Source organism: Stegodyphus dumicola, chromosome 6, assembly GCF_044657685.1.
Source record: "Stegodyphus dumicola isolate Sdum_Otavi_A_Nest chromosome 6, ASM4465768v1".
Classification (NCBI taxonomy): Eukaryota; Metazoa; Arthropoda; class Arachnida; order Araneae; family Eresidae; genus Stegodyphus; species Stegodyphus dumicola.
The window spans coordinates 40,265,511-40,289,643 of NC_140773.1; the positions used below are offsets into that span (position 1 = coordinate 40,265,511).

General features: G+C 29.5%; 2 protein-coding genes across 2 annotated transcripts in view; one reads left to right on the plus strand and one right to left on the minus strand.

The window, feature by feature from the left end:
* Positions 1-8,409, plus strand: part of Snx27 (sorting nexin 27) — a 60,063-nt gene extending 51,654 nt beyond the window's left edge. Inside the window, exon 13 of the mRNA XM_035360670.2 lies at positions 2,794-8,409. Within this exon, the coding sequence (XP_035216561.1) occupies positions 2,794-2,801 (8 nt within the window). The 3' untranslated portion in view covers positions 2,802-8,409. The remainder of the gene's footprint in view (positions 1-2,793) is intronic.
* Positions 8,410-15,760: 7,351 nt separating this feature from the next.
* LOC118189945 (m-AAA protease-interacting protein 1, mitochondrial) overlaps positions 15,761-24,133 on the minus strand; it is a 29,990-nt gene continuing 21,617 nt past the window's right edge. Inside the window, exons 4-5 of the mRNA XM_035360669.2 lie at positions 18,452-18,578; positions 15,761-15,956 (exon numbers count right to left, since the gene is read on the minus strand). Of these exons, the coding sequence (XP_035216560.2) occupies positions 15,869-15,956; positions 18,452-18,578 (215 nt within the window). The 3' untranslated portion in view covers positions 15,761-15,868. The remainder of the gene's footprint in view (positions 15,957-18,451; positions 18,579-24,133) is intronic.

A 24,133-nucleotide genomic window follows, 5' to 3' on the forward strand; every position in this document is an offset into this window, starting at 1 on the left:
CAACAGAACGTGAAGCCCGAGCAATTGTCAGAGCGGCACTTACAGCCCCAGATGCATCATTATCATCAATTGTACGTGCAACTAGTGCTTCAGTGACCACAAGAACCATTCATAACATAGATGGCTCACAGAAAGGGGTCTGAGGTCACGGCACCCCTTGCACCAACTACTATTGACCTCTGTACAACGTCAAGCCCGTTTGCAGTGGTGTCAGGTTCATTCGCACTGACTGAAGCAGAATAGTCTTCAGTGATGTGTCCCGCTTTGAACTGAGCTTCGATGACCAGCGAAGGCAAGTCTGGAGACGCTCCGGAGAGCAGTGTGATACCTACCTGACTTTCTTTCGGCAGACAGGCTGACAACCAGGAGTGATGGTTTGGGGTGCCATTTCATTTCATAGTAGAACCCCTTTGGTTGTCATCCGTCGCAACCTTACAGCACAGCGGTATATCGACGAAGTTCTAAGGCCCTTTGTAATCCCCTTCATGTCACGCCACCCTGGGCTTACATTTCAGCAAGATAATGCCTGCCCCCACACTGCATATGTTTCTACTGTTTGCCTTAGTGCTTGCCGAACATTATCTTGTACAACGAGATCGCCGGATCTCTCTCCTATTGAGCACGTGTGGAGCATTATGGGCAGGGCCCTCCAACCAGCTCGGGATGTTGAAGATCTAACGCGCCAGTTGGACAGAATTTGGCAGGATATCCCTCAAGAGGACATCTGCAACCTCTATCAATTGATGACAAGCCAAATAACTGCTTTCATAAGGGCCAGAGATGGACAAACACATTACTGACTTTTTCACTTTGTGAAGCTCTATCATTTCAATAAATCATCCAGTTTTTCTCAAACTGTAATCATTTGTTTTTCTGTACATGCACATCACTTCTACCAATTTTCGTCCCATTCGGATAAGTCCTTCTTGGTGTGTGTCATTTTTTTTTGTCTAAGAGTGTAATTCACAGCTAACAACAGCTACCACTTTTGAAAAGAAGTGAATGAAAAGTTACTGTAATCTTCATTTTTCATTCGAAAAGTATTTTATATACCTTTTATTTAACACAATTTTATCAAGACATTGCTTTCTTTTGCAGTGGACAGTTCTTCACTCTTCTCTTTAGAAATGTAATTGCCCTTCAAAAATAAATACTCATTAGTCATTAGATTTTCCGATCATGCAGCATAATGAGTATAAATGATACACTTTTTTCAGTATAAATTATATGTTTTCTCAAAAACCATATTTACTTGCATGCTTCTCTGCCTGGTTTTTAAGCATGTGATTTAGAAGCTTCTAATTATAAGAATGTAAAGTGTAAGCCCAAACAGGAAATTATTTTATGTGGCTAAAAGAAAATTATTGAAACTGATAAGTTGTTTGAAATGCATAACTTGGTCTTTGTGTGTGCCTTTTAATGCACTTTATCAATTAAGGTGGCAAGTTCGAACCTCAGCCGTAGACGGTATAATTCAGTTAGCTTTTCTCATTTTGAAACGTGTTTCTTATATTTAATCCTGAATCATTATATTCTTATTTTATCTATTATTATTGTTTTCATTTCTTATTTTATTCATTATTATTATTGTTTTTAATTTAGTTTAAAAACGTGCAGTGCAAATAGAAATCCTTATGTAAAAATATATCTGCATCTCTTTATCATATATCATCTATAAATTCTCTCTTTATTTTTTCTTTATTGCATATTTTATCATGCACATAATTTCTCATAAACTGTCCAAAGTTTGAACCTCATTCTAAATTCAAAAATAAATAAAAAGAAAAACAAAAGATTAAGGAAGAGCGAGTTAAAAAAATATGAAGTTGGTTTTATTATATGGTGGATGGTATATATAAATCTCTTTATACTGTATTCCAAACCAATTTTATAAATCCTAATTTTCATACGATATAGAATCTGCAAGTCTGTCAAACTGGTCGATACTTATCCTGAAGGAATTAAAAAACAAGTAATATAGCCCCTCGAGAAAAAATTAAGTCAATTCCTACTTAGGTCCACAAAGAAAAGTTTAAAAATACAAAAATAAATAAATAAATAAATAAAAATACAAACATAATTTTTTTAATTAAAAATTTAAAAAAATTTAATATGTGAAAAAGCTGTATCAAGTGTCATTCACTGCAAGTTTAAAAAATTGTATTTGAACTTGAGTGGATGAATAAAAAGCATTTTATGTACTGAAAATTTGAACAAGATATAGGGAGAGTGTGAACTAATAGTAGGAATTTAATAATTCCAGATATTCCTTTCGCAAACAAGGCAGTAAAAAAAAAAAAAAAAATCTCTTTGAACAGGTCACTCTAAATAAATCTTTCGGACCCATTCTTGCCATTTTTTGCGGTTTTGCCTCTGCTTAATAATTGCACATAATAGTAAAGTTTCAGCTATAAAAAAAATCATCTGATTCGGACAACTTGCCGCAAACATACAGAAGAACAACGAAGTAATAAGATACAGCTCTGTTGATGCTTTATTACAGTGTCACGTGATTTTTGCGCAAAATAATTCTATTGGTTAAACGCACGCTTCGCAAGCGTACTCGTTTGGACGCTTTTACGCTGGTAACGTAAAAGCGCGTTCGTCAGCTACGTTTCGAGCGTACTCGTGTGGACGGGCCTTTATAGCTCTGAGTGATATCTGTTGAGCATCTGTAAGTGCTGATAGATGATTAATGCCTGTGTGGCTTAAGTCATGTAAAGGTTTGTTATTTAACGTACCGTAAAGTGATTTTTTAAAAACGTTCTGACTCTATTTATTTTTTATCCTTAGGAGAATAAGTTACATGCAAATGCCTAATTTGTCTGCATGAATCAGCATCACTGCTCATAGTCATCATTTTCCCATCTGAATTTGGTGACCTGCAAGACATATTCTAATTCAAGTTTTCTGAATCAGAATTTGATCCATGTATATTTCATAAAATATGGAAAATATGTGATTGTAAAAAACTTGTATATGATTATATTATGTAGATTATGCTGTTTTTAAGAACTGAAAGTTAATGCTGAGAAAGAATATTTTTTCAGTGAAAAGTTGTAAATTCTTTTGGTTTTATTTGTGCTGCATTAATTATTTATCAGTTTTTCCATGTACATTCATGTTAATTTTTAATAAGGTTAAATATATCTCCTTGTTATATTAAAACATTTTAGCAATAAAAAAAGAAAATATTTATAATATTTCTCAATATTGTTTACTATATTTAATAAAAATATAGTTCCTTCGGTTTTTCTGCATTGATAACTATTTTTTCCTTATTATGTTAAGGGCTATGTTTCTTGCAGAAAAACTTATATTTAGCTATTTGTCTTGCATATTTTTTGTAAATTTTTTCCTTTTAAATTTATATTTAACTATGTTTTTTTCAAGTTTTGAAAAAATCATTAATCTTTCTGTTGATACTCAGAACATGACAATAATTAAATGGTATTCCATTCTTTCACGTGAAGAACAAAAAGAAGCTAAATTTTTTTTTTTAATGTGTGATAAAAAAGGGATTTCATTTTTCTTTAAATGTTTGTAACTTTTATATTAAACTGCAGATATTTATTGTACATTAAGAAAATTCTATATATATTTCTTATGTTTTCAAATGTTATACAATTCAATTTTAAAATGTTACATTATTTTTTTCTCATATTTGAGTATTAAAATCTTTAGTTTATGTAGAAATGTTGCAAGTTTTTCCCCTCTGTCTTTTGATTGTTGGCTTTAAACATGACTAATTCTCCTACCTCTTTCTTTATATACATGTACAAATTTAGTTATTAAATCTATATACATGTTTTTAAAGAGATTCGTATAAAAACATTCACTGTCATTTTTAAAAATATGCCTTATTCCCGCTCTTTAATCTTTATTAAGTAAAATATTAATGATTTTATACAAGTGTTATATTTATTAAATAACTATTTATACATATATTTGGGGCATATTTACTCTTTTAAAAAGTTAAATAATTTCTTGTCTTTTCAAAGTAATTAAATATTCCATACACCAGCTAAAACACATAACTCTAGATTAATATGTGATATGTATTTACAAAATATACAGTGTACATTATATTGTTTTAAAATTTTATAATTAGGAAAAAAAAAACTATTACTCTTTTTAGGTAAAAATGAATATGTATATAGTCCTAATCTCTTAGAATTATTCACAATGTTCCTGTAAATAATTTCAGCATATATTCAAAAGCATAAGCATCTTGATATGATTATGGTATATCTGATTCAAATAAATTGAAATTCTTATTTAATAAAAAATTTGCATATTCTTTTAAAAATTAATATTCATAATAAAAAATAATAATAATAAAAATAATAAATTAATATTGAAAATTGATATTCAAAAGAAATGAGTTCATGAAAATGAATGAACATTCATTTTTCATTTTTGAAGAATAATTTTTCCTGAATGCTAAATTACAATAAAAAATAGTCTATTGCTTGTGTATTATAAGACTGTGAATATGCTGCTTTTTAAATCTATTTATTTATATATGAGTCAAGATGTGATTAAATATTTTTTTTCTTTTATATGTACTGTTCCTTATCTTGTGAAGTCATTTTTAGATCATTTCTAATGAATTCATTATTATGTAGCTTTTGAATATATTATTTATAAATGTGGTGTTAATTGCAATATATGTTTTGTCATGTCATTATTTCATTCTGTGATTATAATATGGATGATGTGCCATCTTTTTTTATGCTTTTTAATTTTTTAGTATTAGTAATATACATAAAGGGAAAATTGCAATTAGTTTTGTTATCAGTTTTAAAATATATCTGTAAGCATACTCTTAATTTTTAAATTACTTTTCTTTCTAGGAAAGATTACTATAGAAATTGTCATTATTGTTATCTTTTATATAGATACTCCACCCTTCATTTGAGAAGCATACTTGGCTCATTTTCCAGAAAATGCTTAAAAAACAAGTAACTGTGAAGGGGAATTAAATTAATTTTTATAAAAATGTTTCAGTGCCATTAAAATTGTTTCATAAAAGTAATAAAGTTTGGGAATATAAAACAATATAAAAAAGTGCATCCTGTCCTTGGACTATTACATTCTATTTCTGATTATTTTGTGAATATTGTAATTTAAAAATTTTTGTTGTATTCATTTTTATTAGTTATCAGATATATTTAGATATGTTATGTGTATGTGCATAAGACTAACATATGTAATAATTTGGATATGAATTATGAAAAATCCTATTGTCAGAAGACTGTATATCATGCTTGTGGTTAACAAATTTAATAGCCCACCATACAATTATGTATGTGCTGTAATGTTGGAAGCAGTGTAGCAATTTTGGATATGATTAATATTGTGTACTTCATTTTATTAAGTCCATTAGGTATGCACTCTTATATGTGGAATAAATGTTACTCTTAGAGATCAAATCGTTATGTGTATGATCAAAGAAAAACAGAATGAGAGTAATATACTTATTATTAAAGCTCAGTATTGGGTAGAAACATTTTAATCTGATATCTTATGTGTATAACCTTAAAGATGCATGTTTTATATTAATTAATAATCCAATAATAATTTCTAGAAACATCACACCAAATACTAGATGCAAATTTAAAATATTGGCAATTATGTATCTTTTGAAATTGTAAAATAATTATGCATAAATTTAATTGATTTAAAAATTGTTTTTGATACCTTACATTATATTTAATGACTGTTAATCATATTAAAATACTCATATTTAAGCTACAATTTAATTTGACATTAAATACATGATCTGACAACTGTCACTTTATTATCCAAAACATTTAAATAAATGTTAAATTATTTGGAAACATTGGGAATCTGGAATAAAACAAACTGTGCTAATTGCTGCAAATTTATAATTTTGTACATTAAGTTGTTTTGTTAATGGATAGAAATATCCTATTCAAGAGCAGTTAATCATGTCTTGGGTATGCATTTTTTAAAATATTTTAGTCCCTCAAATATTATATAATCCTGGCGAATTACCATAGGTTATAATGAAGTTGATAAGTTCAAACATGAGAAAAATTTTTAACTGTAGATAAAAATTTTTTTGCCCCTTCTCTAGAAATGCTGCATTTTGTGGAGAATGACCTATTATTGATCGTTATGCAATGCTTAATAAAAATAAGAGTTGCAATGAAATTTTTATTAAAATAAAATTTAATTAAAAAAATAATACAGTGCAATAGATGCTTTCTTAAAATTTCAAAGTAAGAATTTATGATGTCCGAACAAGGCTGTGTATACATTAATTGAAGAAACAACATGAAATGCACAATTATATATTGAATAAATACTTTATTATATTATTGCTACATAATATTATTTGCTGTATGTGATGTATTTGCAGCTAAGTTCTGCATAACATGTAGTTAAATTGCTTGAAATATTTTTTCATTTTATGAATAAAATGTAGAAGACTGATTTCTGATGAAAAATAATTTGAATCGTAGTAATTACTGCTTCTTTTTAGTAGAAATTGCAAACTATTAGTAAATAACTATGCATATGTATAAATTCTTGTGCAATTTACATATAGTATAACTGTTATAACTCTCATACTTAAACGTATGTTAACAAACTGCTTGAAGCTCATGAAAGCATGTTACTGCTTGTTTTTTGTCTTTTATAGTGGAAAGAAGTCGCTTTTCTTATAAATGTAGAAATTAATGGATCATATATATAAATATATATATTTTTGAAATAATTAGCTAAATATTAAAACTTGAGAGAATATTTTTGTGAAAAGGAAAAAAAATTCTGTATGCAATTTAAAGGTTTAAGGAAGTAAATTTTTTTTTTTAATTGGGAAAAGGGCAAATTATACTTTCATTCCATTTATAATAGGCTTTCCTTCTCAAAATAATTGTAAGATTTCATGAAATTCTGATGATTTAGTCATATAAGAATTTAAGTTTGGAGAAACTTCTCCATGATTCCCCAAGCAATCTTTTTCTTTCATAAGGCAGATATGTAGGAAAAGTGTTTTATTATTATTTCTGTTTTGTAGTGTGCAAAAATGAATGCCACAAATAAAAAGTATTGTTAACAAGATATCAATTAATAATACATAAGAAATAAAGCATAATAAGCACAATGCTATGTTTAATATTAAGTAAGCTTAATGTAGCAAGATCTCCATAAAGGATTTCCCAACCAAAGATGACAGCATACCAAGGTGTAATAATGCACAATTTTTGAATTTCTTGGTATGAAGTGAATTATAGAAATGTTTAACCTTTTATATATGTGTTACATAGAATCAAAATTCATAAATTTACTTGTTTTTCAGTTTTTTATATTAAATTACAAACACGTATAATTTTTCAACACTTCAAAATGTCATCTTTATAACTGGTTTCTTCACTTTGTTGCTAACATAATTTATAATTTTAACCAAATATGAAAAAGGTTGTTTTCAGGTAATTTTCAATAAATGTTGTATTAACTCTTTATAAAAGTTCCTGATTATTTAATTATTCATTTTCAGCAGATTTTTTTTTTTTTTTTTTTTTTTTTTTAATTCTTTGATTTTTTTTTTTGGAACTTGTTAGCAATTATCTACTGTGTAAATTGTTTAAGACAGTATCATAAAGAACTTTTATAAGGAGATGTTACATGAATAATAAGTTATTTAAATTTTCCTATATGTGGGAGCAGCATTTATTTGTTTTGTAATTTTTGTTGGTGGTATCTGCTTGCAGGGATCTTGAGATATAGAGACTTATGCATATTTCTTATAATAGGCTACTGGATTTCTTAACTGTTATGTTTTTAACAGTATCACTTATGTTTGATATAAAAAATAAAATCACAAAATTTAGCATAAAAAAATGTGGAAAGCAGTCTTTTAAAATGCTGCAAAAAAGTATAGAAATGTACCAAAAAGTGCTTTTTATGATGAAAATGTAGTACATTTTGTAATTATTTTCTGAACATTCTTAGCTTATTTAATTTCATTTTCATTTAAATGTTTCACATTTTTTCTTTAAAATTATATAAAGAACTGATATAAAATTGATTTCTTACAAACTAAAGTAAATATTTTTTTTTTTTTATTTTCATCCCAAAAGAATTTTTAAAAATGTTTGGGAATTATATGTTGCATTAAAAATGAATTGTTTGTATATTTCTGTTGAATATGTACTCATAGTTATTGTTGATAATGTATAATTTTGAAAATAAAAATGTCTCATGAACTTAACATATCAGACCTGAGGATAATAAAACATTCTATAACTGAAGTTAATCAGAGGTACTATGACACTTGTAATATGCAATATTCCTTATAGTATGCTTTTATTCTAGCTGTATATAAGATTTTGATCTTTAATTAATAAAAATACATATTTATTCAAATAGCCAAAATAATTTTTGTACTCTTTGAAACTCGATGAAATATTCCGTGCAAAACAAAATAGGTAAATCGAGCAGTTATACAGCTCGTGAAATATACAGCAATACAATACAGCTGTGAAATGTTGCCATAATTTAATTGTTGTATGCACATATAAATAGAAAAATAATTTGAGGATTTTTTATGAATGCAAACTATGTATGATAAAACTAGCATATTGTTTTATATATTTTGTAATAAATCGTATACACAGGCATTAATGCTAGAACAATCAACTTGTCAAAATGCTAGACTTTGGATCATCACATGGAACTTTAATGCTAGATTGATGATGAATTAGAAAATTATAAACATTTCTTCAAATATGCATTTAAATTTTTTGATGTATTAACTTTTTGTAGTAATATAGCAAGTACTGCTCATCATGAATTTTTCCTATTGAAAGCACACAATGATGTATATTTATCATGTGATTAAAGTTACTATTAACATGTTTTTACATGCACAAAACAAGGACAATTACTAATTAGGAAAACTAATTGGCATAATAGTTGTTAGGTTACTGCTAGCTGGAGGATTAACATTGGGCAATAAATATTGTTACTCACTGGAAAACATGTGAAATAAATACCACAGTGTGTAAAAATAGTGGAGACTTTTATACATCAAAGTGATTATGAAGAATCAAAAGAAATATACATTTATTAAGTTAAATATTACTAAGAAGTCAAAAATGGCCTAAACCAGACATTTCAGTTATGCATTCATTGTAAGTACAATTCTTATAGTTTGAGACAGAGATATGGACAAAGCTTATATGCAATATTTCTGCTCAAGGGAGAAGAAAGAATGGATGAATAGATCTTTGTATATATGTATACAAGGCTATATGATTGTGATAAGATGGGAGAACTTTCCACTGGATTCAAATTTATATAAAATATGAACAAATTTATAACAGAACAACAGTTCAAACACCATGAAAATTTAAGTATTTTGCATCTGTTCCACTTTTCAGCTCGGTAATTTAAAACAAAATTTGCATAACATTGAACTTACTCCTATCCTTGAAGCCCCAAAGAAGGTTAAAAAACGATAAACTATCAATAATATTCTACAATTTAATAAATAGAACTGGAAATAAGAAAATTCTTAACAGTGCATTGTCATCCTTTCCAGGATAAACTTTAATAATTCTGCCTAATTTCCAATGCAGCAGATTAATAAGTAGTATATCATCAGCCTTCAGATCACTTAGGTCTCTGCTATAATCTAAATAAATTTAGTAGCATCCCACAAACTCGACATAATGTGGACTGAGAGATGGTTGAGTTTCCGAAAAGTCGAATTTTCTGGAATAAGGAGTGGGTTTTTCAGAATTCTGAATATTTAAGCCTTTGATGCACACAATATTAATTTTATAATGTTTTAACTAAAAAAACTCTAGAAATCAAATAACATCCTAGAGACAAATAATATATGAATTAAACAAAAACTACTCTTGTCCACTGATCTGTGGATGGTGATCACACTGTGAAACCAGCATGTGTCTAGGACTTGGAAACTTAAAATAGTAGGGGGAAAAACTTACGTTTTTCCAGTGTGCATTTCCTATAAATGACGAAATTCGCGAATTTGAAAAAAAATTGTATTTAAGAATTGCATTACCTATAAATCTTTCACATTATTTTACTAGTAAATTGTCAGAAAAAATGAGGAAATGGACATTTATGTAATTTTTCTACAGCAGTGAAAACATAAGAATGTTCATAATAAGGACATTCAGATAAATGGATAAAAAAAACTTTTTTTAAAAAAAATGTCAAAGAAATTATTTTTTGTGACTGTTGAAAGCATGTTTCGTCTTTTTGGTACATGCATAGACTCGCATTGCACATTTTGTAAACATATGTTGTTCTGTGAGGTTTCTAATTTGTGCTACAAAATAATAATTATATGTACTGTATGATGTAATATTTGCTCTGTTTGGCCTAGAGATATCTCTAAAAAGTTGTTGAGTTGCACAGAATGTCGAATTTGCGGGACTCTACTGTACTCCTACTCTAGGAGTTTCAAAAGTGTTTGAACAGCTTGTGTAAGTTCCTCTACTGATAACTCGACTTTTCTTGAATTAAGTTCTGGAAAAGCACTAAAAAATATTATAGTCAATACGTGTCCTGATGTTATTGCCTGTGCATGGTTCAATCTCTTGATGTTAGTAGCAATCGCCTTGAAATTAAGACAATATTCAATTTATGTTATTAAAGGTTAAAATTCCTTTAATGTTAAAATAAGTATTCCTAAACATCTCTAAATGCTATTTCATAGATTTAATCCCTGCTTCCCAAAGTCCTCCAGAATGAGGTGGATTAAATAACTATTTGACATGTTCTGAAGAAATAACTCCTTGAAATGTTTTCATATCAACAGCAGATTCTCTATTAGCTTTTATAACATTCATTGCACAATCGCTATGAATTTTACAGTTTTCGATACAAGCCATAAACCTCTTAAGTGTGGCAGATAACACAGGTACAAGCACAAATGGGTGAGACAATAGTTCTGCTGTATTAATTGTGCAGCTCCCTAATTTTGAGAACATACTGAGGGCAGCTCAAGGATCTCTTCCCCTAATACCAACCCCTCTATAGAGCTTTCAGTTCAGCGTGCATTTTAAGTGCCCCTCTTGCCACACACAGTACAAACATCCATGCCTACTCTAAGATTCAAACCTGGGCCCACTAGTATAGCAGTTAGCAATACTGCCTGGGTAAATGGAAAATAACACTGGTTTTGACACTTTCTAAAGGCATGTCTCGCATTTACAATCCAAAATCTATGTTATATGACAGAAATGAGTAGTTAAGTACCTGCATGAAGATATGCTTCATGATAATGCTTAATAACTAAAAGGGTTATATTACAATTCTTTGGCAGAATCGTAGTATACTTCTGATTTTTTGGAACTGTAGCATTTCTAAGTTTTCACCTATAAACATTATCCCTGCAGAATCTAAGAGATTTATAGACAGAAGTTTGCCGGAGGTCTTCAAAGGCTTACCTGATTTTGTACAAAATTAATTCATCTGAAAACACAGATCATTACGTAGTTCCAGTAATCACAGAAGTAACTTCATGAAGTTTTTCAGTAGACAAATAACCTTTTATAATGCTCTGCATGTAAGATACTCCAATTATTCTTGAATCTCTATATAGCTTTAACCATTGAATCATGATAAAAACGTTAGACAGTAGACTACAAACAAACTAGATTCTTTGAAATGAAACTTTTTTAATTTCCTTTAACATTATTCTATAGTGTTAAATTTAAATCTTGCTGTATATGAATTACCGATTGGTTTAACCATTGGGGATTCCTTTATTTATAATTCGCATCATAAAAATTCTGATGGAATACAACCTCTGGTCCCAGAGTATGCAAAATTTTCTTCTCCAAGGACATTCTACACCTTGGAACAGATTCCTCAATCTTCACAACATGATTTTGCAACAAAAGGTAGCCAATGGAAGGCTTGGATGAAATTCTATGCCAATGTAACTTGTAAGTCTGTCTACATGTAACTGCCATTGGCATCTCTATGCATGATAAAACTTCATATAAAAGGCTGATTACAAGTAACATAGCACCTAACTCTAATCTTAGAAGAGATTGAGTCTTTAAAGGGACAACTCTGGCTTTTAATGTCAGAAGGCTAATCTTGACTGAAGAATCAAAGCTAATTGTTCTAAGGTAGATAATTGCACAATAAGCCCTCTTTGAAACATCATAAAAAGAGCAAATTTCTATACTTATTTGCTTCAGACTAAAACACATACCGCTTAATTTTTACGCTTGACAATACGAGTAATTCCAAGTAAAACAGTTTCCACCTTTTCCTTATCTTCTCATTAATCTTTTAATGGCAGATAACACAGGTACAAGCACAAATGGGTGGGACAATAGTTCTGCTGTATTAATTGTGCAGCTCCCTAATTTTGAGAACATACTTAGGGCAGCTCAAGGATCTCTTCCCCTAATACCAACCCCTCCATAGAGCTTTCAGTTCAGCGTGCATTTTAAATGCCCCTCTTGCTCCTCTTCTTCACATCAGCCAAGCTCTAAACTCCACAATTCTTGTAATAATATTTTTGCAATGTTACTGTAGATGGTAATCATTTAAGAGGAAATTTTTTTTTTTTTTTTTTTTGGTAATTTCTAATTCCTTATTGTATATGCATTTCAAGAATTTATTTCTTTCCGAACAGTGGGTACTATTTTGTCTTTTTTCGACACTGTTCACTCCTGAGGCTGGTAATGGGGGTCATTTTACTGTGGAGGCATATAACAGGCTTTACCTTCTATGAAGGGACATGAAAGTTACAACCATGCTTTTTACAAGCCCTTCAGTATCGTAATCAGCTCCCTTAACCAGTATACCATCTGGGTAGTGGATTTCAAGAAATAAAATGTATCAATGGTGGGTTTTCAATTAATAGCCAACATCTTCACTTTTTTTATCAATGGCCATTTCTAGAGAAGTACTGGGTTCTTGTAAACACTCAGGAATATTTTCCAAAACAGCTAAACTATTCAAAATGTACTTCTTTCCACCATTTCAGCTAACTGCTAAAGAAGGGCAAAATGGCTCCTTTAAGGGATCATATCCAAACTGATCACTCACTGAAGTGAATCAGTTCCTTTTAAAGAATTCACCGCTCACTAACAATGACCTTGATGAATGCGTTCAGTTCTTTCAACTGTACTTTTGAGATTCCTTAAAAAAAAAAAAAAACCTTCCTACACAGAAACAACAATAAAATTCTTTAGTAAAAAAATGGTAAAAGATAAAAAATAATGAAACCTAAACACACTTTAGTTAAAGATTTCAAAAAAACACAGCGTAAAAATAAATTTTTAGATTGAAGGCATATCTCAAAGAACAGGAAATTGTCTGCTGACAACAATACCAGCATTTCCCCCCCCCCTTTTTTTTTTATCTAATTTGACAAATGATACCAAATATCGCTTGAGGTTCTTCTATTCAGTAAGACCCACATTTTGTTCTGCAACCTTGAAATAATACATTAGATGAAAAATTTATGTTTATAAATATAAGACGATTAAAGAGAAATTCACAGCTCTTGGTTACAAGACGTTAGTAAAATGAGTAAATAAATAAAAATATTTATTATTTTACATAAATATTACAGTAATATTATTGTAAAAACCTAATACCTAATATGTAGCTATACTATAACACAGTATTCAAAGAATCAAAATGAAACTCAAAGGAACATCTCTGAGGAAGCAAAAAGAGCAGATGATCAAGACTCTGCAGGATCTATAGATTTTTATCAGATCTGCAGCTAGAGCAAGAGCAATAAAAAGTGCAAAAAATCATGACACTGAAAGATCCAGATCTGACACTGGTGTTGTCGGAGCACAAGACGGCTGGAAATCCTAGAAACTAGCTCCTATATAATCTATGTATTTTAAACAGATTCTCGCACTGTCAGATGGGGGAAAAAAACCTCCATACATTTGCAAATGGGGCTGTTGGTTTATTTAATGCTTTGTTTTTAGATGGAACACAAGCAAGCCAAAAGCACACTTATATACATATATAACACACATACACACATTAAAAAATAAGTCAGAGACATTTCCAGTAAACAATAAAAGAAGACTGCTAGTGTTTACATTAAAAGTAATCAAATTTCCAACAGCTCTCGATGAATTGTTAATAAAGAATTTCTGTTCCATTTCTGACAGAGTGCTGATCATTCATTCAGTAAAGGGAATTGGTTCTTTGGATCGATTTTGGAACGGATCGCCCATCTCTAATAACTGCCGAACTAAAAACTTAACTTCCTCTTTACCATTTGCTCTTGAAACTAAATCACCCACATAGAGTCATAAAGAGCAATTTTTTATGACAAAGTGAAACTGGCTTTCTTATCTAATCCAAGTTGTTTCATTACTTTAGAAGACAGATATGGTGCACAAGCAGATCTGTATGCAACTATTGTTAATCTAAATATACTCAAGGGCTCACTAGGATCACTTCTTTATAATATTCTTTGCTAATTTTTATAATCCAGGTAAATTCAAATCTGTATAAACATCTTCTCCACATTGGCATATAACACAACTTTGTTAAGCTCTGAACCGTAGAAATGGAAACAGTTCTTGTTGAACTCTTGGCCTAATCATCAAAAAGTTACTTAAGGAAATACCTGATGCCATTTTAGCTAAGCATCAAAATGACTTGCAAGTTTGTAGTCATATTTAATTCTTTCGACACAACAGTCATATATCTGAAAACTTAATTATGCCATATACCGTCAGAGTTGGTATGTATCAGTATACGGAATGAAATTTTTTTAATGAAAAATTGCTTGAAAATAAAACTGCCATGGAACTATAAATTAAGACTTATTTATTTACACTGTAAGCACAAATAAATAAATAAAAACATTTTAGACAACTTCAGGAGGATCCTAGGCATTATTCAATATGTTGGTCATTATGTTTGATCACACTGCACAATGACATTTACCACCACAAAATGTGACTGATCTGGCTGTTATTTTACACTGGAAGTAAAATAACTTAAGCTTCTCAATAAAGCCTTAAAAGGTGTTGACATTAAAATCTTCCATAATTTTAGAATAATTTTTCAAATGCAGACTTGTTTCCTAAAGCTAAGTATATGTACTAGCCAATAAAGTTAACAAAATGGCAGAAAATCACCAAAGTTGGCCATTCTAATGCATTCAAATACTTTAATAAATATTGAAAAAATTAAATGCCTAACACCTGTTAAACAAAGTATTACTGGAAGTATATGTTATTTCTATTAATTTTTTTAACACTGGCTATCGTAAAATCCCAAATTATACTGCTTGGAATCCTCAGCTCCCATGGTTTTTCATAACTGAAACAGAATATTATGCTGCTAAAAAGATTAATTTTCAGTATATGATGATACATTCAATTTGAGTATTCAAAGCTTTATGTTTCTAAATATCATTTATGGCAGGACAGAAAATTACATTATTCTTATATCCCATTCTGATAATTGCTGCCCAGATGGTATAGTGGTTAGAAGAGCCTGACTGCGAAACCGAAGGGACTGGGTTCGAATCCTGAAAAGCATGGATGTAAAATTGTCTGCCCCTTCATATGAGGTAACAGTGGCCACCTCTCGGGTGCCTTCACAATAAAATGACCACTACTTCTGCCCTTAGGAGGTCAATGCCGTAATAGGCAAGTGCCCACAATTGAGAAAAAGAAAAAAAAAAAAAAATATTCTGATAATTTCTATAATATATTACATAAAAATATAAGTAAAAAAAGATACATTTGTACAGAGCACAGAAATCTTTAATGTAAAATTTTTACTTAATACACACAAATAATTTACTAATGTCGCAAAGTATTCTATTCATATACACTGTTTAGCAATAAAATCAGTTCTCAAAATGTCGCAGCTTAAAATGCCCAAGTCTGTTTATTATCCAGTCACTCTGTACACCTTTTGTGTATTCTCTAATAAACCTGAAAGAAAAATAATATTCAAGAGTTATCTACCATATATGGATAAATTATATATTAAAAGATTTCTAGCCAGTAAAATATTTAATATGTTTTGGTTAGTTTAAAACAATGAATCTCATAGCTTTTCTAACAAAATTCACAATTACCATCCAAAGCAAAACAGTCAATTATAAATTTGATGAGAAATGCTGCTTTGGATATCATTCCTGTTATTTTCTTCCTAGCTTTATCACTAAGTGCTGGAAATTGTTTAAATATTCATGTAATTTTTCCCTTTCTCCAGGCATTCAGAAAGAAAATTCCCATAAATTTTAAAACCAATTTGTCCATGTAGTGGTTGCTTTTATCTCATTAACTACCCCCACTAACTACTTGTGATAGTCACGTCAAACCTTCTTCTTTCTACTTACTAGTATTAGTAACATGTTAAAAAAATGCAGCATTCTCACGAGGGTTTTCCGAGGTAAAAGTGGAATTAGCCAAACTGATTGCTCAAGTAGCCAGACCTTGCTACAACATGGAAAATGATTTTATGTAAATATTCTAACTGCTGAAATTTATGCCAACTTGGTAGGAGATATGGTCAACCACACAGAAGCAAACATGGACTGGCATCCGGTCAATGATTTCGTTGAATCAGCTGTACATTCCCACATCTACAACTTTACTTTCCCTAATTGACTATGGTTTCAGCCTCATTCTACTGGTATGAATGAAGCTAATGATGTTTATACTTTAAAAATTCTTTTAAGTGAATTTTCAGAAGTGTGGTGAAAGAAAATAACTGTAGCTACATGGCAAAATTTAAATTAGAAGTTTTAAAATTTATTTACATTAATGTTGTTTGTTAACCAAAACATAGTTTGCTGTTGAACTTATTTGATACTGAAGAAAATAAGTTTCCAGAACTTAATTGTGATGTGCTGAATTACAGGACAGAACAAAGAAATAATAGCTGTACCACAAACCTGTCTATGATGGTATTAATAGGAAAGCTCTCATCGCAGCCTTAAGGGAGTTTAAAATACATAAAAAATTATTGAAGCTAATCACTAGATGAAACTAAAATCATAGTATAAATGCAGAATGAACTACCAAAGCCAACTGAAATTGAAATTAAAAATGGTGTTCAACGAGGTGATGCGTTGGCATGCCTTCTCTTCAATCTAGCATTAGAAAAAATAATAAGAGATTCAAACATCAACAAGAGAAAACATCTTTAATAAACTGGTACAGTTATTGGCTTTTGCTGATGACATTGACATTATTGTTAGAACATCAACAGCACTAAAACGGGCTTTTATGGCTCTAGAGAAGGAGGTTCTCAAGCTGGGTCTCAGAATTAATGAAAATAAAATATATGCCATGCACTAAAACAGACTTCAAAGACACTCACAAATTGGAGAACATAAATTTGAAACTGTAGGCTCTGAAATTAACAAGAGGAACAATATTATTATAGAAATATAAAAGAGAATTACTGCAGCCAATAGATGCTTGAATGGAATATAAAAATATGTGAAATCAAGTGTAATTCAAAGAAAACAGAGGTTTTACTGTATAAGAGTCTTATAAAACCAATTTTGACATATGCCTGTGAAACTTGGACCATGATGCACACGAATGAGGACATGTTGGGCATTTTTGAAAGGAAGGTTTTTAAGAAATATTTTTGGAGAAATACAAAAAGATGGTGTGTGGCTTAGAAGATCAAATTTGGAGCTATATCGATCATATAATGAACCTGACATCATTTATTTCATTAAATGCGAAAGAATAAAATTGGCAGGGCATGTTATGGATGAAGACTGTGCAGCAAAAAAGTTTAATACCAGACCAAAAGGCACACAGAAAAAGGGCAGACCAAATCTAAGATGGTTAGACTGCCTAGAAAATGTCCTACTGGTTTTAAAAATACAAAACTGGAAAACACTAGGAAGGAGAAGATTTGTCTCGAAAAAGCTTCTTGAGAAGGCCAGGGCTCACCCTGGGCTGTCAGGCCATCGAGGAAGGAAGGAAGAAATCATGAATTAGTCTTCTTAGATTCATAAGCTATTTAGTTTAAATATTCCTAGATTTTTAGGCCCTGCTCCATGATAACTTTTGCAGTATTATATGTTTACAACTTGTAGAATTTCGTTGCAGTGCCCCAGCATTTTAGGATTGATTTGGCAATAAATGCCCTTCCCTCCACATTAAGGGGAATTTTTAGGATTATCTTGCTGCTCTGTAAGCTATTTTTAGCTGATAATCTTACACTGCAAAAAATAATTATTCCATGAAACTGCACTGAATGAAGGATCATGTTATCCTCTGCATTTGGTTTGTTTATTTAAGAGAACTTTACAAATCCTAACAGTAATATGATAGTATGCAGTAATTTGCAGTATTTAAATGCAATATTATTATACAAAATAAAAAAATATTTTAGTTTATACACTATTATGGAATAGAATGTAAAAAAATGTATCTACGTGAAAAACGTTTTTACTTACCGGTAATTACATATTTTAATATCTTCCTTAGCATCTTCTGTCAAAGCTTTACCTTGAGACTTGAGTTCTTCAAAATCATTCATGCAGTGGTAAACTACAGTAATTTCAGCAAATCTGCGTTGACTACCTGATTAAAATAAAATTGAATATGTAAGTACATAGTGAAATTTTGGACATCTAATATTTAGTATATTATTACAGAAGTATATTTACATGTGGCTCAAATGTAATTTTTAATTAAAAGAAATTGAAACTTGGTTGTACTGTTACTCATATTAAGACTCAGTTAGTGTTTAGATAATTTTTTTGTAAACTATGCAATTTTCAAGTATTTTAAAATTTAAAACTACAGATTCATTGCTTAAAGTCAATAATTTAAAATTACAGATTAAAACCTTATTTGGTGCATAATACAACTTTTGGCAAGAATGTTATTCTTATCCTGTTCTTTTCAGCAAAATTTAGTTACCGCTAAACAAAGTTTCGGAGAATTTTTATAACAGTAATAAATTTATAGGCACTTACATTTGACTTAATATGAATTGAACGTTTTAGGATTACAGAAAGATTTTAAGAAAAATAAATTATTATTAAATAATTTTTTAGAAAACTTTGCATAAGATTTTTAAATAAGCTTAACAACAATTTCCAGCAATAGAATCTTAAAATAATAGTCTGCTATATGCACAACAAAAAAACTTAGCAGTTACGTTACCAACCACCACGAAGAAGATTTTTCAGCAACTTGATATTGCAATGAATAGAAATTTCTTCCATATGTAGGTGAGCAATATAAACATATTATTACAAGAAATCTAGACAGACAGGAGAAAGAATTAAAGCAACTCATGAGAAAAGGTATAAAAATTTAGGCCAGTAAAATACATTCCTATATTCATTTGTTTCAAAAGTATTTCAACGGATGTTGACAATTTCATTATGAAAGTAAGTTCTCTACTAAGTTTGCCAACTCATATTTTTAAAGGATGGAAAAAGGAAATATCGGATAAAAGCAAAATTAATAAAGTTCAATGCTTTAAAGGAATAAAAAATTGAAAAGATTTTTATCAGAAGAGTACACAATTGAAAAAACAGTTTACAATTACAAAAATAGAAAAGGCAAACAACAATCTCAGTACAGCATGAATAAAATTATATCTTTCTCTTATTGACAAAGAGCTTCATAATACAACAATATATTGTATTACCTAAAATAAAGAAAGATTGACAATCAACAAACTTAATGCTTTTCACACACACACACACAAAAAAAAAAAAAAAAAAAAAAACTGAAGTCCCCTCTTTTTACTGCAAACAATAGATTTGCCAACTTATATACTCTAGCAAAATTTCATAAAAATCCTATCAAGTTTAGGTTTACCGGAAATAGTACTATAAACTACAAGAAGAATTTTGGCAATATTTTTACAACCCTACTTATATCAATATGTAATGTAATTTTTGATAAAGCTAATGCTGAAAAACACTACTGTTGGATTATGTACAATATCTGCAAATAGAAACATTAAAAATCTTAATGTTTGCTATATCAACTGCTATGACTTTGAAAATCTCTACACATCTCTTCCACTAGAAGAAATATATGAAACTTCCTAGAACTTCCAAAAATATTTCCTGAAATGCTTGAAATACTAGACTTTCAAATTTGAAAGAATATCTCTATTTCTCACTATTTAAGAACTATATAAAGCATGGAAACACTCTTTTCCTTCAAACAAATAGAATTCCAATGGGAAGTTCCTACTCGACCCGCTTATGTAGCCTATACTTATTTTTTAAAGAGTACAAATTTCTTCAAAACCTTATAACAAATTATTACAATAAATTTGGTCACACCTACAGACATATACATGATATAATTGCCTTCAGCAATAATAATCTTATTGAAAAAACAACATCCACCTCTGTTTGAAGCTTAATGAAACAAGTAAAAAATCAGCTAGTTGTAAATTACCTTGATCTAAGCATTTGTAACCTAAAAAAAGTAAAGCTTTTCGATTAAAGAAGAGAATTCAATTTTTTAACAAGTAAATTTATTAATTGGAATACTAACCTCTCTAAAATGTTACTGCAAATACAATTAGAAAATTGTCAGAATTAAAAAAGTATGCATAGAATTCAATTTCATTAATAATCAACCAAAAGAACCTGGAGTGGTCTACACCCTATGAATTCTTTTAAAGTAACGAATTTCTTATCTGATAGCTCAAATAAGAGAAGGATAAAAAAGGATGTATTTAAAGGGTTTTATAGTGTATTTACATATTTAGTATACAACACTGATTTCTTGACTTAGCTTTTATTAACCGAGAGCTCACTCTATTCTAAATTGTCTTAATAATCCTATGGTATGAAAAATTTATTCTTTGCTAACAATTTATCCTTCATTTCTTTTTCTTGCTTGCACTGCTCAAATGCTTTCCTATTTTGACTGATAGAAAAATCATAACTGTGAATTCACCTTCTGGGAGATTTAAGACTTGCAGTTGTTGTTAATTATCACCAAATAGCACCAAAAGGTAACCCTAAGTAACCCTAATCATCTCTATCTCACCTCTTTTCAAATTCTTTTATGGCACTTCTTATCACATATAACTTTCTCTTTTATTCTTGCTTCAATAAAATACTTGCTCTCAGTTAATAATTATCTTTAGTAATATAGGGCATGCTTTTAAAAAGCTCTAGATTTTGTATTTTTTTTTTTTTAATTTTAATTTTTGTGTTAGTAAACTGTATATTTTTTAACATTATAGCTTAACTTTGGAAACACAAATGTACTTTGTTTTAATGTGCATTTTTTGGGTAAATTTTATTTTATTTTTTTTCATTATTGAATTTGAAAGGAAAAGCAACTGTGTAGAGGAAGCATTAGAAATTTTAAGATGAACAAAAGCAATAAATTAAATGTTCATTAGATAATTTTGAGTGAACAGAAACACAATGATTTTAAACCAGATTCAACTGAAGTCTGATCTACTCCTCTTGACAAGTTGAATCAGATTTTTACCATACTCTTTTCCATTTTTTTAAGTATTTCTTTTGTTTTTTCTAATTTAAAACTGAGTTTTATATTTTCCATTTATAAAAACTGATAATTTTTAATTCTAAATTTCAAACCAATTTTAACCCTTTCATTAAAAGTTTAAAAATTACTGCTGGGTTAAAAAGTATTTAGAATCTCCTGAATGTTGGAGGTCATCTTCCAAAAGTTGGAAAATCAAGATACCGCTGTGCTCGTTGTACACAAATGAACATAGAGAAAACAAATATGAGTTCTCCAATGTGTAATGTTAAGTTATGCAAAAAATACTTTACCCTGTAACATATGATGTAAAATGTATTTCATATAATAAAGTTTTACAGAATAATACGTGTGCTTATGGTAAATCTCAAATGCTAAATTTACCTTATTTATGACATATTTTGTTCACTTGGATAGAAAAAGAGGGTTCCCCCCCCCCCCAAATTTGTAGTCAAATGATTAAATTTACTTCTTTTATTTCAAGTCTCCTAAAATAGGTTGGTTCAAAATTATTTACTCTTTTTGTCTTTAACTAATTAATATTTCAGCAGCATTTTGCACAAAAATAATTTTACAATCTTTTTGTTTAAAATATCTCCAATACTACATCTATATAGTATATGCATACATGGTGGTCATAAAAATACTTTCGATATATGAAATTTTATCCGCTAAACCAACTGAAATAAAAATTCAAATATTGTTATTTGAAGGTATGCACTCGAGATTGTGATGATTTAAAACAATACAGTGCTCATTGTTACGGTTAAAGTGAAAACATTTAAAAATTTTCGAATGGCCACACCCACTTTTTTATGGCTGAAATTGATCAGCATATTGAAAAAGTATAAATGGTGCTGGAACAAAACATGTATGACAAAAATTGCCAGCATAAAACATCTGCAAAGAACAGCATTATAAGGGACCCATGACAATAATGGATAGATGGGGGGAACTTTTATTGGAATTACAAATTTTCAATATATCTACCTGTGCAGACAAAAACACATTGAATGCAGGAGAATGTTGAATATAAAATTTTTAAAAAATTAGTTTTTGACAAATAACAAAATCTAACTTTTAATGTGTTCTCTGGTTTCCTATACTTATATCTGGGAAAGTTTTATACTTGTTGTGAAAAAATAAATTTGGATGAAGTTTGTACCCTGTACAACAAAAATTGACCAAGCTATTTAATTTCAAAGTTTGCACTTTTTGATGTCATTTCCAACTTGTCTTGACAAATCTGTTAATTAAGTTTCAATAATTCAAGGAAATAAGTTTAAAAGAAGTGCATCAAAAATGTGTATAATTTAATAGGCTGTACAAGGAAGTCATGTGGTATCCATATCAGACTTTTTTCCCTAATGATGAAGCAGAGATTTTTTTATGTAAAGTATTTCAGTATACTAGATACAATCTTGACACACTTGTTCAGGGTATATGCTTATGCACCCCAGGACCCACAATCAAGAAAGTAGATTTCGGGCACTGCAGGTCTTGGTCCATTAGGGCTGTTACGCCAATGAGTTTTTTTTAGTTTTAGATACAATTTTACATTTTAAGCAGTTTTTTTATGTTGTTTATTTTTTAATAGCTTTAAGGGGGTAATTTTTGATTTGGTTGATCTTTACAATATGGTAACTGGTAGTTTGGCGACATTTTAGAGGCGATAAAGGTTACTACCTGGCACTTTGGTAATAATGTGAGCAGTACTCAGTTCCGATTACGCATTATTTTGTGTGAGGGAAATGAGAGATCATGGGATATGTCATGTGATATTAATGGACGAATTACGGTTCTTTAATCGGAAAAGGGGGGAAATCGGGAAAAAATCGGGAAATTTTGTATTTGGCTTTATTCTGTGTTGTGTGAAACAGTGTTCGTGAATTTTTGGATCCCATAGCCGTAACTAAAGTGAATTCGAAATGGGTATTTATGTATGTATTAATTTAATGTATGTGCTATATGTTGTATATTTTAAGTAGTGTTTTTGAATTTAATTATATTTTAATTAAATAATAGTTATTTTGTGAATTTTATGTTTGTAGGAATTTGGTATACGTTTTAGTTGAAGTAAACGTGCATGGAAATAATTTAAATATCTGACAATAAGTATTTGTAATGGTTGCGGTATGAATTCGTTGGTGATGTGTATAATGTAATAGATGATTTAGAGGTAAAAGTTTTTGGATATTTTATTTATTTTATATGTGGAAATGTTCATTACTTTTTCGCGATCAAGTAATTTCATATATGTTCTTTTTACCGGGTTTAAAGATTGAGAAAATTGTCATGTATTTTCGTGAAATTTTTCTAATTTATGAGAAAAAAGCAGTGTACATGGATATAGTGAAGAGTGTGCGCAATGCTATTTTTGTGCAATTCTGGGATGTTTTTTTAAGTAAAAATAAGTCGACGTGTACATGGTTTAGTGATATTTTAATTAAATGATAGTTATTTTGTGAATTTTATGTTTGTAGGAATTTGGTACACGTTTAAGTTGAAGTAAACGTGCATGGAAATAATTTAAATTTTTGATACTAAGTATTTGTAATGCTTGCGGTATGAATTTGTTGGTGACGTGTATAATGTAATAGATGATTTAGAGGTTTTTGGATATTTTATTTATTTTATAT